Source organism: Barbus barbus (genome assembly GCF_936440315.1).
Source record: "Barbus barbus genome assembly, chromosome: 20".
NCBI classification, from domain to species: domain Eukaryota; kingdom Metazoa; phylum Chordata; class Actinopteri; order Cypriniformes; family Cyprinidae; genus Barbus; species Barbus barbus.
In genome coordinates this window covers 6,548,169-6,563,914 of record NC_136748.1, presented here as the reverse complement: position 1 = coordinate 6,563,914, position 15,746 = coordinate 6,548,169, and the positions used below count along the sequence as shown (strand labels likewise).

The window sequence follows — 15,746 nt, the reverse complement described above, 5'->3', positions numbered from 1 at the left end:
GTATTTTGATATTTTTGTACCCTCAGATTCCAGATTTTCAAATAGTTGTATCTCGGCCAACTATTGTCCTATCCTAACAAACCATGCATTAATGGAAAGCTTATTTATTCAGCTTTCAGATTATGTACAAATATTATGACTGGTTTTGTGGTCCATGGTCACTATGTTCCACCGAAGAAGGAAAACCATAAACTTTAATTTGAATGAGATGAGGGTGAGCATATGACAGAATTTCCAATTTTGGGTGACCACTTTAACAAATCTTTTCACAATGTTTAATTTTCAACAATACAAAACTATAATTTACAACTATAAAAACATGTAACAAACAGCTTTTTATGTATGTTTCTCTACTATAACACTGAGGGTTTCGCAAGTCTCAGCATTCCCTGATAATATTTATAACAAGCACAGCTGAATTCCGACCAACTTGCTAACAATGTCCAGCAGAAAGTGCCTAATCCCTACCAGCCACAACTGTGCATGTTTCACATTTTCACCAAATGCAATAGCATAACTGTCAATGTTGAAATAAGTTTTGCTGCAATTAAAAAAATTAATAAATAAACTAACAGCAGAAATCAATATAAGGCAACTGCTTGATGAAAATATTTGATAATGTTTTTGTTTATTTTAATTACAATGAAATGCATGCTTAAATAGCAGACATAAGCTACCGATTATGTTAAAGGCCTATAAGAGTTACTGCAGCCCAAGAAGCCAAAGTACATTCGCATTTCTGCCTTTGGCTAATTATACTACATACTGAGCAAGTGGAAATTACTCGAGCAGGAAGCTAAAAATGCTATTACAGCATAAATGTAGTACAAATTCATGACGTCATATTTACTTAGCATTGCCAAATACTTGCTTTTCTCTAAAACCATTACAAGTATCCAACTTTCTTTAGCCTGGCTGTCCCTCCGTTGTCCTCAGTGTGGAAAGATGAATCTCAAAATCATAGTCATAGTTGGAAAGGGTTCAAATACACAAAAATGCTGGAAAACCAAAGAAGTTGTGGGACCTGAAGGATTTTTCTGAAGAACAGCAGGCAGTTTAACTGTTCAGGACAAACAAGGGACTCGTGAACAACTTTCACTAAACAAGAAAAACACAGCTTTGGATCATTTAGGTAACAACACAGTATTAAGAATCAAGTGTATGTAAACTTTTGAACGGGGTCATTTTTATAAATTTGTTTTTAAGATTTTTTAAAAATCTTTTATGTGAAATATCTGATTCAGGTCAGTACTAAATAAACAATAACATGCATTTTGTATGATCCCTCTTATTTTGGTAAAATAATTAACAGATTCTGAAAAGTGTATGTAACGTTTTGACTTCAACTGTATATATATCATTATAAAAAATGAATAGGGTAGGCTACGCACAAGTGACGCACCATTCCCGCATCCGTGCCTGCTCGGCTGAATGCAAATGATCATAATTGATGCACAACTATGCCCGTGAAAACACATCAGCAATCTGGCGCAGAGAAAGATGAAGCCCGTGCATCACTTTCAGGTTCATAATCCTGTGAAACTTTTTGGGTTGTTGACATTAATAGCGTGTTTTAATATTGGCAATAATTTAAACGCATCTAATATTCTCTCTGAGTTTCCATGTTTCCTTACGAAAATTAGCCATGGTTTTACCCAAAAATCATGGTTCTTCTAGCTATGGTAACTACAAATTAACCATGGTTTTGTTACATCAAATAGCCTAATAGTTTACAAAGAAGTATTAGGATCATATTTTTTGTGGTTATAAAAACAGACCTAAGCTAACAACAGCCTTTAAAATTACTTAAAATTCATTATATAAAATCAATGAGGCAATAATGATTGGTTAATTAATAATTATATGGTTTAATTGAATAGCGCTGTTAAAATACATAATGTAATACAAAATAAACTATTTATGTACATTATATATTATTATTACAAATGCCTTTAAGGTAATTGCTGCTGTTACTTACAGGACGATCAAATCTTGTTTAATATTTAACAAACATTTAGGCATTTAATTCAAATATCCACTTAATCTTTAAGTTTTGGCCACCTTTTTGCAATAGAAATGCTACAGCCTCTATAATTTCTTCAACAAAAGCATGTGGACAACACAACCCTTACAAAAATTAACCATGGTTTTATCGAAGTAAAACTGCTTCATTTTCTTTTGCATGATTTCTGAATGCTTGAGACCATAAAATCAGAGCCATAGGTAACTGTCTAGAGCTACAATTGTAATTTGTAAACAATATAATTTAATTACTATTTATTTATTTATTTAGCCTGCTTTTATATTTTATTAAAGTTCTATTTCGACCCCTATAGTAGGCGGGGGGTTTTTTTTTTATTTATTTTTTTACTTCCATAATATTTGACGGAGAGGCCACAACAGTACAATTCTGCTTAGGGCACTCATTTGGCCAGCAGCGGCCCTGCCCTCCTGGCTTATAGAAACTCAAACATTTGACAAACTCTTTGTGGTTTGACAGTAGGATTTAGGTGAGCGTGTGAATCCAGCCAATTGTCCTTACATTTCATGACAATTTACATTAAGCCCGTACAACTGACATAAAATCAAGGACCTTTTTGACTTGTGTGTAAACATAACAAATTTATGTAGGTCGGCAATCTAATGTTTTGTAGATTACAAATGAATGACTAAACGAATCTGATAAAGTGCTGTACTTTCCAACAGAGTCTTGCAAGACTTGCAAAGGCACAGTTGTAACATGAAGCAGTCTGCAAACCATGGGAGTGTTTAGGCCAAGTCCTCTGTGGTCAATTTAAAATCACACGAGGCAAAAAAAAAAATAGCCACACTCACGTCTGTTCATGCATGAAGGAGACTTCTGGACAACTCTAGCTTCTGGGTTAGAGTAGATCTGTTTATGTCCTCCTTGTACAGTGTTGGTTCATTGATAATGTGCTCTAACTTACATTTGAATTCTATATTTTTTATTTAATAAAGCCTCTCCATATCATGGAGTATCATGCTAAAGCGTTACAGTGGACAGCGAGTTGTGTGCAGGTCAAAAGTTGCAACGCAATGCTCAAAGTTTAAATAGTATAATCATAACTTTCATTCTTGTGAAAAGGCTTTTGCTTATAATTTTTCCTCTTGCTTGTATCCGGGGAACCATGAAGATCCTCAAATGTTTTCCAAAGCTTCTCAGTGATACCTATTCAAACACAGATACAGACAATTATACACACACGGCTTCCTTCAGCAACCCAGCAGTGCCAAAAATGTTTCTGGCAGAAGGCCACACTACAACCACCGTAATTGTATTTAATAGTGTAAGCCAAAGGGTCAAGCTGAGATCAGGACATGTGTCCACTGATACAGGAATAACAGTCTTTGGCAATGAGTAGTCAAAACGTCTTCCCATCTTCCTTTACCATGTTGAGATCTTGTAAAAAAAAAAAAAAAAAAAAAAGGTTTTGTGTTACCTCAACTGAAGCTAGCTTGGAAATCAATTCTTGGCTCTTCAACTCAACTCTCTGACACTGGCCATAGACAAGCTTTGCAATTCATACTGTCTTTCAGCTACGAATCCCATCAGTCTAGTACAAAAAAACCTTAAAATCAACATGAAATGGAATTCACAACCAGTTTTACTTCCATAATATGCCATTTCCAAGTGAAACAAGATATTCAATGAGGAAAGACTTGTTTTATCTATTAGAAACCAATTAGATCATGAAAGGTGGGAATTACATGGCAGAATGCAGTCAATTAATAAAGATACATCTACACTTATATTCTTTTTCTTTACTTTGTGGCCTTCCGTCCACACTGAGATGACATTGAGTTTTTGAAGATGCTCACCCATGGTGGATACATCTGTAAATACCATATTCTTGTTGTAGTGTGGGCTGTGAAAATGGAGCTATATGCTGCATGTTTAATCATGTGAAGCATGTTTTACTATTAGATATCTATAGCTGTGCCAATATTGTTGTGCCTGCTATTTGAATTTTTACAATCACTTTATACAATCTTCATATTACATTCATGAAAATATGACAGAATGTGTCAAAGCTGCGTATTAGGCCATACATGGAGCGGTGATTTTGAGTGTGAACGCACCAGTGAGTGGTGGAATATTTTGCTATTAAAATGACGTGAGAGTTTTATGTCTAGCGTCTACTACTTATATTATTAGTAGACTAAAACTACACCTAAACAGCTATTGCTCAATAACAAGCCCTTGTGGGCCTATAAGACATCAGCCAAAAGGAAAGTCATTTCAAAGGTAGAACTAATTCTTTTATTGGGTCTGGAATAACTGGGACTAATGAATCTTGCACAATAACACCAGGAGCTTATGTTAAAGGTATAGCTTTTAAAAAATTCTAACTCTGGAATCATTCACTCATAAAGTAAATCATACAGATTTGTAACAACATGCCTACAACATTAAATATATATTCCCACTTTTTCAATTGTCCTAAATGGTCACACCTTCATAGCGGCCTCTCCAATTTCATTCATCATCAGTTTTAAAGTCCTGCTCCTGCCACATTACCTCCCTTTGAAGAGATAACAACTCCTCTACCAGGAAAGAGCTCAAACATGTATGTAAGGTACACCTCTCATGATGAAACTGGAACAAGCAGTCGTACACATCAATCAACTGAAAGTGTAATAGGGAAAATGTGAAAACTACCATGTGGTGAACCATGGAGTGGACTCTTTCTTGAAATAAACTCATACAAGCTTTAGTCTACATCTTTGTGGAACATCACACCATGTGCTCAAACAAGGAGCATACTGACAAATGCTTCTACAAAAGGCTTACGTGATGCATTTATGACTTTGTAACAATGTGGCATTAACAGAGAACCAGCATTAGGTCCAGTATGTGAAGTATTTATGGATTCCAGAAAGGTGTTGTATTACTTTAAGACGGTTCTTCAAGATGGCGTAAGCCAGATGCCATCATGCTTTCTCCTGCTAAAACTTTTAGCTCACGAGGTCGTCTGGTTCTTTAGTTTATTCCTTCAAATAAAGGTTTTTCATTCACATATAGTTTTTGGATAGTCTCTGAGGACATCTTTTCATGTTGTTTGTGCACTTCCAGTTTCAAGTGTATGTGTGTGTGATCACTTGAATAAATATGCACAGCAGTCTGAAAGAGTGGGAAGGTTTGAAACCTATTCCATGCAACAAATCCACCTTGAGCTTAAACAAATATATTTAGACATGTGCATGCTAAATACCGTCTGCAATCCAATGTAGGACAATACGGCAGTCATAAGACAAAGTGATTTATGGTAACACTTTCACATTACAATAAAGATATTGTTACATACTGTAAAATGCTGTATGTTACTGTAAATTATGACAAACGTAAGAATAATGCATGATTACAATCAGTTCATTATTTCATTTCATTCAGTACTTCATGTAACATTAACACTGTATCAAAGTATGAACAGTTTGTTTCTTTTTTTTTAAATCTACTTTTATTTGAACGTGATATAGTTATATTGTGTAAATATGCATATTTAATACATCTAGGCCTACAAATGTTTAGCATTACTGTTCATCCCGTTTAACACATGCATGTTTTATGTAATATAGTTATATACTGACTTACCTTTAGTTGGAAAGGATGAATCTCATTTAGAGAGTGTCTTCTTAGTTTTTTAGTAAGGGTCTTAAGCATTCTGTCTTTCCTTGGTTGTTCTCAGCTTTGTTTAAGATCACTTCTTCAGATTACAGATTCATATTTGATACACAAACTCTGGATTGAGCAAGTCTTTCTAAGAACAGTCAAGGAGTCTATTCTGAGATGTTCAGCTCCATGCAAACAAAGTCATGCTGAAACACAAATAAACAACGATCATGAGTTCCCAGTGCCTAAACAACAGCAGATCTCCGTGCAGAAGGTGCAGAAGTTCATATAAGAAAAGTCTCATAACTTGCTCTATTACTCTGATGAAGGTAATTTAATTAAATAGAACTATTTAATTCCTGTATTGCGTTGAATTGATCAGCGACAGTGACATTCTTCCTCAAAAACGTTTTTAAAATCCAGATGGGTAAAATCAATGTTAACCTTACTCCAAACGACAGATGGACGATGAAGCTGAAGTGTATATAATAAAAAAAAAAAAAAAAAAAAAAGTCTATAGAATCTCAATCGCACTCATACACGCACACACTCACGGATACACACATACTACTCGATCTAGCTCATGCTCGACTCCTATTGGCTGCTTAACCCGATGATGTCATTGCGTTCTAAAAGGAGGCGGGACAGTAACATCTTAAAGGGATATGAAGAGTTTCAATGGTTTGGGGTCAAGTGCGACGCTTTTCCTAGGAAACACAAATAGAGCATACCTAATCTACAGGTTCATTTTAGCCATACAGCATTGTATATTTTATGGATATTTTATTTTAAGTGATGTTTAAAAAAAAAAAAATATATATATATATATATATTTTTTTTTTTTTTTTTTTTCATAATTGTGCATCGTACTGTACAAATACGAATAATTTTCTTGATGTGAAGCTGTTCTATTGTGTTGTTAGAAGCTAAATTATCTCTAAAATTCACACAGATTAAACAAACACAAAGTGCTTTTACAAAGAATAAAACACAAAAGAAATAAAAACAAAATCAACAAACAAATAAAATCAACAGAATATGGCAGTAAACATCCTTAAAAGGAGTGTTATAAGCCAGGGTAAAAAAAAAAAAAAAAAAAATCTTAAAATAGGATTTAAAAATATTAATAGATAAAATAGACACATCTGATAAAAGGAAGAAGGCTACTCCAAAGTTATATGCAGTATATATAGTATCGCCTTATATAATATTTACATAAGCTAGTCCAGATGTTATCACTTGTTATCACACACGCACATTATTTACAATATTGACAGTATAAAACATGCTGAGAAAGTTCATGTTGCATCACCTTTCATTATTAATTGACAGCTGCTATAACACACACATATGAAACAATTAGACAAGTAAGAATCAAAATTCAGATCTAAATCTCAATTTTTATAATAATAAAAATTAGCATAATAAATACATTGGCCTATTAATAGAGTACTTTTGGAAATGTTGTTTAAATGTAAATAACGTAAACAGTAAAGATAATAATAACAAAAAGTAATAAGTAGTAGTTAAAAATAGTAATAGTAGTACATTGATCCTGCTTTTTGTCTCCATAATTACGCTTTGTTGTAGTCTACTTCTTGCATTTATTACTTTTGTAAATATTATATTTTGCCTGAAGTGTAGGTCTGCTGTTAAAAGATGTTATATGACATATCAACAACAAAAAACACACACATCAACAAAAACGCAAGGAACCACATTCAGAGCAGATAAGACATTGAGTTATTTTTTAATAATACTTTTTACACATATGTTTTTATTGGTTCGCTGTTATTAATTCATTCATGCATTCATGACTGCTATTATGTTGTCAGTTCCACATGAAGAAGAAAATGTAGGAACATAATATTACCACTAGAGAGCACTGTCCTTTTAAAAATGAATCTCAGTTCCGCAGTTTGTCAATAGAGGGCGCCGTATGAGCGACCACTGATGAAAAGCTCCACCAAGAATAACAGAGTAGTCTATTTGTATGCGTGTATGTAGTATGTAGCTGATGGAAGCTATAGCTATAGCTATATATCTGTTGTGTGTATATATTTAAGAACTGCACAACACAAAACTGATTTTTGTTATGAAAGAATGACAATGTAGGCTATATTCTACACAAAATGTTCATTTTTTTAATGTTAGATAATGCTCAGTTATTAATGCTAGTTGCAGCATGTCAATGTTAATTTGTGCATAGGCTTTTACTAACATTTCAAGTAAGCTACATTAATGTAAAATAGTTATAAATGAACATGAATTTACAATGTACACACATAATATTCATGTACAACTAATGTGCATAATATATTAACTGATGCGCTTAATGTTCACACACACACACACATTAATGTTGTAAGGAATGTTTATTTTAAGGAAAAATAATTATTTTCCCATTTGCTGAGAACATTTCACTTTTAGCCTGCGTATTAGTCATCATATCCAATAAATGGCAACAACATCAAACAAATCTGTTGCATTCCACGTCAGTGTTTTTCTTTGGGCTCCCTTTGTGCCAAACAGAACTAAAAAAAAATACTGATGACATGAGGAGCGTTGTGACCTTCACACCCTTGTTGCAGTACACAAACGCGCTCAGCCTACTTGTCCTGAACGGCACTGACTTTCCAGGTGCACACAGCCCACACCGCCCACCGCTCTCTGGACCCGTTCAGCCCATCTCTTCCTCCCCTGTGGTCTGCCCCCCTCTCTCACCCACTGACCCACTGGCGGAAAGCGTGGGCACCGTGCGTCCAAGAGTCCGCTTTTAGAATGCCAGATGGCTATTTTCTTCCCCAAGCACTCTAAAAAAGGACAGACTTACATAAAACTACCACTGCTAAAAATGCTGTTCCAGAAGAGATCTTTAGAGAACAAATGAAGCATGTCTCCATCAAACAAGTAGCCTCATAGCACCTGTTTCTTTTTGAAACAACACATGCAAATGTGTGAATTTAAAGCAGTCACTTTAAAAATATATATTTTTCATGATGACGTGCGAATAAAAAACCACCAGCTTTGAACACACTGTCATATGAATCTAATGGCATGTGATTCAAAGACAGCAAAACATTAGGTAACGTTTTCCATTTTAACACTAAAGTCAAATGTCAGTTATATTTATAGGATAAATCACGACTTGCGCATGCAGATGTTTGCCATGATGTGATATATATAGTTATATGACTTCTGTTCAATTTTGTTAAAGTGTGATGATGACATTGCTGGTGACAGGAAATGACCATATCCTCTTGAAGAATGTGTGGGTGTGCATATCAGCATACTGCTTGTTTTCGAAGGTTACAAAATAAAGCAATGTCAGCTTTAGTGGTTAAAAATGATGTGCAGTTGTGATGTCTAAGTGCATGCCATAAAATAGAGACCTGTTTAGCAAAATGGAAACTGTTGGGAAAACGGAAATATTTTTTGGATGAAATTAAATTGACCTTCTAATAAAATGATTCAGAGCAAGTTTCAGAAATGATTCAGAGCAAAGGTTTCGATTGCTCCAATTGTTCCACAGTCTTGCACAGTTATTAAATATAATACGCTGTTTTATTTAATCAATATCAAGCTATTATCAAGAGTAGATTTATGTATGTCAAAAGTTTTGTTTCTCTGTATGGTGACTTCAGCGTCATCACTTTTAAGCTTCCAATAACTTTTTCAGTCTTGAATAAAAAATAAAAAAAATCCCTAAATGTCTGTTTTAGAATTGCTAGAAGTGTGTGATTATTGCAAACCAGTGAGTACTTGAGAGTACATGTCCAACGTGATGTTTAATGTTCATAACAACCTCTGTAGTCCCATTCAGCCACTTTTTTCAAGACAATTAAAAGCTTTAAAAGGGGGTATTACTGATGTATTTTATTCATAGAATAAAAGTAAAAGAAATTATACACACACACACATATATATATATATATACACACACACACATATATATCTATATGTCTATACGCTGACAATAACCTGCTCCTCAACACCAGCAAGACAAAGGAACTTATTGTGGACTTCAGGAAGAAGAAAAGTGGAACGCATGACCCCATCCACATTAACGGGATGGTTGTTGAACGTGTCTCCAGCTTCAAGTTCCTGGGAACCCACATCTCGGAGGACCTGACCTGGACCACCAACACATCCAGCCTAGTCAAGAAGGCTCACCAACGCCTCTACTTCCTTAGGACACTGAAGAAGAACCACCTGTCTCCAACCATACTGGTGAACTTCTACCGGTGTGCAATTGAAAGCATCCTGACCAACTGCATCACAGTCTGGTATGGGAACTGCTCAGCTGCTGACCGCAAGGCACTGCAGAGGGTGGTGAAAACCGCCCAACGCATCACAGGGACACCACTCCCTGCCATTGAGGACGTCCAGAGAAAACGCTGTTTACGTCGAGCTCGCGGCATTCTTAAGGACTCCTCTCACCCTGACCATAGACTGTTTAACTTACTGCCCTCTGGGAGGCGCTTCAGGAGCCTCCGAACAAGGACAAGCAGACTCAGGAACAGCTTTTTCCCTACAGCTGTTTCCCTACTAAACTCTGCCCAATGATACCCCCCTCACACACCACTACAAACTCTTCACCCTTCCCCATCATTAAATCGGTTAAAAAACAAAAATATAAAAACATCCACACACTGAGTACTATGCACTGGAAATTTTTATTTCTATGCACTTTCAATGTTCATTGCACTAGTATTTATATATCTTAATGTATAGCTTATTCATATCCATTTGTAATTATATTCATAGTTTTTGCTCATAGTGTACATACATTTACTGTACAATCCATCTGTATAGTATGTTCATATCACCCATCTGTATATCATACTGATAGTATTTAAAAATGTGTAAATTATGTCCATAGTACTACTGCCTTATCTGTATATTTCTGTACATATGTAACATATTGTAGGCACTGTATATCCTGTACCTCTGCTTATTGCACTTCTGGTTAGATGCTAACTGCATTTCGTTGCCCTGTACCTTACATGTGCAATGACAATAAAGTTGAATCTAATATACTGTATTAACCACAGGCGTATTTAATTAAAAACTCACTGACTTCAGGATGATGGAACCAGAGCTAAAAACTAATTTCTGGGTTTTGGCATACAAAGACACATCATCTCTGCAGCATTCGTTTGGATAATTTTGCTCATTTTATCATCCATCTGGTGAAAATCAGAGGTCCAATTGCTTTTACAAGTAGCACAGCACAAACTTGCATGTTGAGTTTCATGCCTTTGTTGAATACTTATAATAAGTGGTTTGTTCCAGTCCCTGATATTATATGAGTGCTAGCAGCACCACTAACACACTTGTTTAGTAACATCCCAGTAGCTCACTTTTGTATATAACTCCTATAGGACAAAAAAAGGAGCATATTCTTTGTCAGCTTTTATTGATGTACTGTATGAAATCAAGAAGACTATTAAACACTTTAGTGAACCGCATGTAAATGATTCAAATTTCTTCAAGGGAAGTAATGCTTATACAATGTCAGAACTACGGAAGCAATCAGAAATGTTCCAGTGACTAATCTACGGCTGGGTTAATAAAAGCACGGATGTGTTTGGGGTGCTACTTCCAGTAACCTTGGCATCAGTTGCTAGGTGATGGATGGAGTGGAGACAAAAGGTGTCAAATTTTACCACAGAAAAGGATTTAACAAATAGTTCACCCTCCCCAAAAAAGAACATTCTGTCATCATTTACTCACCCTCCAAACCTATTCCAAATCTGTAGTAGTTTCTTTCTCCCACTGAACACACACAAACACAAAGTTATTTTGAAGAATATTGGTAATCACCCTGTTATTTAAAAAAAAAAAAAAACAGTTTATGCGCTGTCATTAGCTGGTTTAAGTTGGTCCTGAGCTGGTTCTGAGCAGGAGCTAGTTGCTTAGGACCAGCACATGACCAGTTTAAACCAGCTCATAACCAGCTTATAACCAGCTGAGGACCAGCTTTAACTAGCTCAAAACATACCAGACCAGGGGCCTGTACCATGATGGTGGCTGAACAAACTCAGGGTTGCAGGATTAGTTTTGAGTTGACAAAACCAAACCAGTCCAATCCAGCTTTGTTGGTACCATGAAGCTGATCATCAACTTTCTCTGTCAACTCAGGCTTGATCCTGAGTTAATGGAGCTCGTGCACATGCATGTGTGACATCAGTAATGAGCAGCCAATCACATGCCTTGAAACTGTGATTCACTTCTCATGAGAGTCAGTGTGATTCACTACCAAAGATTAAAAGATTGAACAATATGAAGAATTTAAACACATTTACACAGCAAGATGAAACAATCGATCCATGAAAGAGGAAAACTTATCTTACCATATAAGTGCAAGTCAAATTTGTAAAGTTTATAATATTTATAGATATAACAACACTTAAAAATCTAAACTCATATGTAGTCATGTTTACAGCTATTGATTCTAAAACGTATTTATATTTCATATTATCTATATGTTTAGATTAATTTAAAATAAAAGCTTAATAATTACTATTTAATTAAACTGGCTTGTGTAATGGATTAAGGGTATAATTATATAAATAATAAAAAATAATCATCTCTAAAAATCTGATGATTTTATCTTTAAAAATGTTTTATTATGTAGCGTTCTTTAATTTGGAGTAAGAGAAACTGGAGGAGTGGCTTTATTGCGTCAGAGATGTGTCACTTTGCTTGAAGCTGATTGGTCAAATTTCGGTTTGAGATCTCTAAACCAGAACATAACCTGCCCCGGAGCAGGTTAGCTGTGGAGCGCAAGTTACTATGGCGATGAACACTGCTAAAAGCCAAACCACTTTCATGGTACCTAAAACCCAGAGTTGGCACAAACTAAACTGAAACTTACCTGGATAGCCAGCTAAACCGGCTTCATGGTACAGGCCCCTGCATATGCTGTTTTTTTGTTGTTGTTTTTATTGCAGACAGTTGCTGGTAACATTTGACTCCAATATGAAAAAAGTACTATGGAAGGAAATGGCAAGCAGCAACTGTTTGGTTACCAACATTCTTCAAAATATATTATTTTGCATTTTATAGAAAAAAAAATAAATAAAATCATTCAGGTTTGGTGAACAACATGAGTAAATGATGATAACATTTTAATTTTGGGGTGAACTAAACAGTCTGTCTTGGTATCAATCGCAGTCTTTCCACCAACCTCTGATTATTTTCAACAGACCATTAGCATTTGTATTTGTTCAACCGTTCCATGGTTTCACAGTAGGTCTCCAGCAGTACTGTACGTGTACGAGTGGACTGATTTTATTTTGCCCTCCCTTTTCCTTTCTTTCATTCATGTTTTCTCTCTGCCTCCTCTTTCTCCTCGTGGCAGATGTCAGCAGCCTACTCTCCCCTCAGTGGGAACAGGATATCTCCCCTCTCCCACTCCCGCTTGCGTCACGGAAAAGAGAGAGGCTTCCGAAAGTGGAAGACAGATGGGAGAGGCATCCATTGATGAGAACTAAATCCACACAGACTGCGACTGAGGCATTTGACACTTCTGTACTAATGCATTAATGAGTGGTAATGTGAGAGTTGTGCTCATAAGATGCAGATGAGTAATGCGAGAGGAAGATTTTTTTATTTTTTTATTTTACTTATTATTAGTATTTATTTATTTATTTTTGCAACTGTGTACCTTGTTACATTCTGTGCCTTTCAGGTATTTTTTATTGTGTAACATTTTGTTGTTACTTGATAAAATCCATCTTAGTGGCCCAGGTCTGTCTTGGATCTAAAATAACACATTTCAGTGAATTTTCTTACCTGCAGCCTGATAATATATTTATATATATAGATATATATATATTCAGGCTTAACCATTCTGAAAGCTGAAGGCAGTGCTTTCTTCTATAAAAACTTTTTTTTTTTACTTTGCAGTAGTATTCTAAAATAAATTTCATGAAATGCTTTTGTTCTAATTCAGAAACCTGTTACATATGGAAGACTCAATGAGAGGGTACAACATCATCTGGTTCTCTGAACTGCCATCACCATGGCAACCTCCGTATGACATCACAGCCCACTCAGTCAAACTAGCAGGGACAGAATGTGATTTGAGAGCACACTCTGTGAGAGCACCTGCAGTCTACAAGACTCTCCGAACAATTATTTTCCAGAAGAAAAAAAAATCCAGAAAAGGTTTGCTTATGTGGTTTTTTTTTTTATTATCATATTTGATACATTAGGCTTTTATAGCTCATATAGTTTCATATAAAGGAATATGAAGCAGAAAAACCTTTTTATCCAGAGAAAAAATTATAATATTCAGAGGACCAAAATGTAAGATAATTTTATTTTTATTTTTTTGGAGGGGGGGGGGGGGGGGGGGGGATAACTAACAACTATAACTAACAATACTATAACTAACAATTAAGGCTGTCAGTCGAATAAATGTTTTAATCTAATTAATTAGAGAATGCTGCGATTAATTAATCTAACAGCAAACTAAATTTGGCTGTGCAAATACCCCCAAAATATAATTTAAAGCTATTGTGTTAAATGTTTAGGCCACAACATAAAGTATGGAACATAAAAGAAGAAAATTTAAGAAACATCTCAGTAGTTTTTGTTCATGCAATGAAAGTAACTGGTCACCAAAACAGCTTAGTTATCACCATTCTTCAAAATAACTTATTTTATGTTGTACAAAATAAATTAATTCAGGTTTCAGAAAGTCAGTGAGGGTGAGTAAATGATGACAGTATGTATTTATTTTTGGTGAACTGGTCTACTCGGAGTACCGAGTAGACCAGACCAAATCAAACTGAATAGACAGGATTAATATACAGGGGATAATCATAGATAACGAGACGAACACGGCTGGACAAGGATTAACAAATGATTACATATAACAAGGACAGGAAACAAACCAAATATGGACACAAGAGGCGGGAACACATGACATACACGACAGATTACTGACAACAACATTAACTTCTTATTTACTGAACTGTTATATAAAGTCACATTTGCACTTGTTCTTCGTGACAAAAACAGCACTCGTGAGATACTGCTCTCCCTGGTGTGATATCGCTTATCACATAATAGAAATATAAGACAAAAACTCATAAAGGGGTATTTTTAGGGTTATTTTGCCCGAATATCTTGATTTTTAGGGCATAACTTTATGGAGTTGTTATCCTGCATCATATTTGTTAACAGTCCACTGTATGAAATGTAATATGATATAGATTTGGGGGTGGGGCCAGTGCTTTAACTGCGTTAAAACATTTTAATCGCGTTATTTTTTCATTACTAATTAATTAAGTTAAGGCATTAAACTGACAGCCCTACTAACGATATAAAAGTTTTTTCTGAAAATCGTTAAAAATCTCACATTAAAAGACGTGTACCGCCACCTGAAGTAGGACGTTTTTAGAACTAAATTAAATGATAAAGTATAAACTATCCATCAGATAAATCAAGTCACCTTTATTTATATAGCGCTTTTAACAATACAGATTGTGTCAAAGCACTTAACAGTATCAAATTTGAGGATAGACTGTCAGTAATGTATAAAATTAAGATTAAACACTCAATTTTCAGTGAAGGCATTTCATTATTGAATTCAGTGTTAGGTAGATTGTTCCAGAGTTTGGACGCTAAATAGGAAAAGGATCTGCCGCCTGCAGTCGATTTTGATATTCTAGGTATTATCAAACCGCCAGAGTTTTGAGAACGCTTTATAAGTAGTTAATAAGATTTTACCACGTTTTTTTGAACGTGGTAAATAAGATTTACCTCATTATACCACGGAGTCAGACTGTTTTCTTTGATCTTCCTTAAGTGTAAAGGAGAAACTGTATCTAAAGTGCTAGAAAAGAGAGAGTCCATAGTGTCTGTTACATCATCAAGTTGATCTGAGCTATTGGATATACTGAGGAATTGAGATAAATCAGGAAGATTACTTACAATTACATTTTATCACTTTAAACAACAGAGAGTGATAGTAAAATTCAGCAGAAAGTGAAGCTACACGGAGCTACAATTGCAAACCTCTCAGCAGAACGGCAGACAGGAGCAATCACTCAATACTAAATCTGGATTTTGTTTGTTTGTCACAAACACATCCAAAGAG

The 15,746-nt window shown here is 35.1% G+C and overlaps 1 protein-coding gene across 1 annotated transcript in view; it reads right to left on the bottom strand.

The window, feature by feature from the left end:
* The window catches only part of LOC306885940 (uncharacterized protein), a 45,142-nt gene extending 38,918 nt beyond the window's left edge, over positions 1-6,224 (bottom strand). Inside the window, exons 1-2 of the mRNA XM_079442767.1 lie at positions 6,082-6,224; positions 5,615-5,838 (exon numbers count right to left, since the gene is read on the bottom strand). Of these exons, the coding sequence (XP_079298893.1) occupies positions 5,615-5,683 (69 nt within the window). The 5' untranslated portion in view covers positions 5,684-5,838; positions 6,082-6,224. The remainder of the gene's footprint in view (positions 1-5,614; positions 5,839-6,081) is intronic.
* Between the last annotated feature and the right edge of the window lie 9,522 nt (positions 6,225-15,746).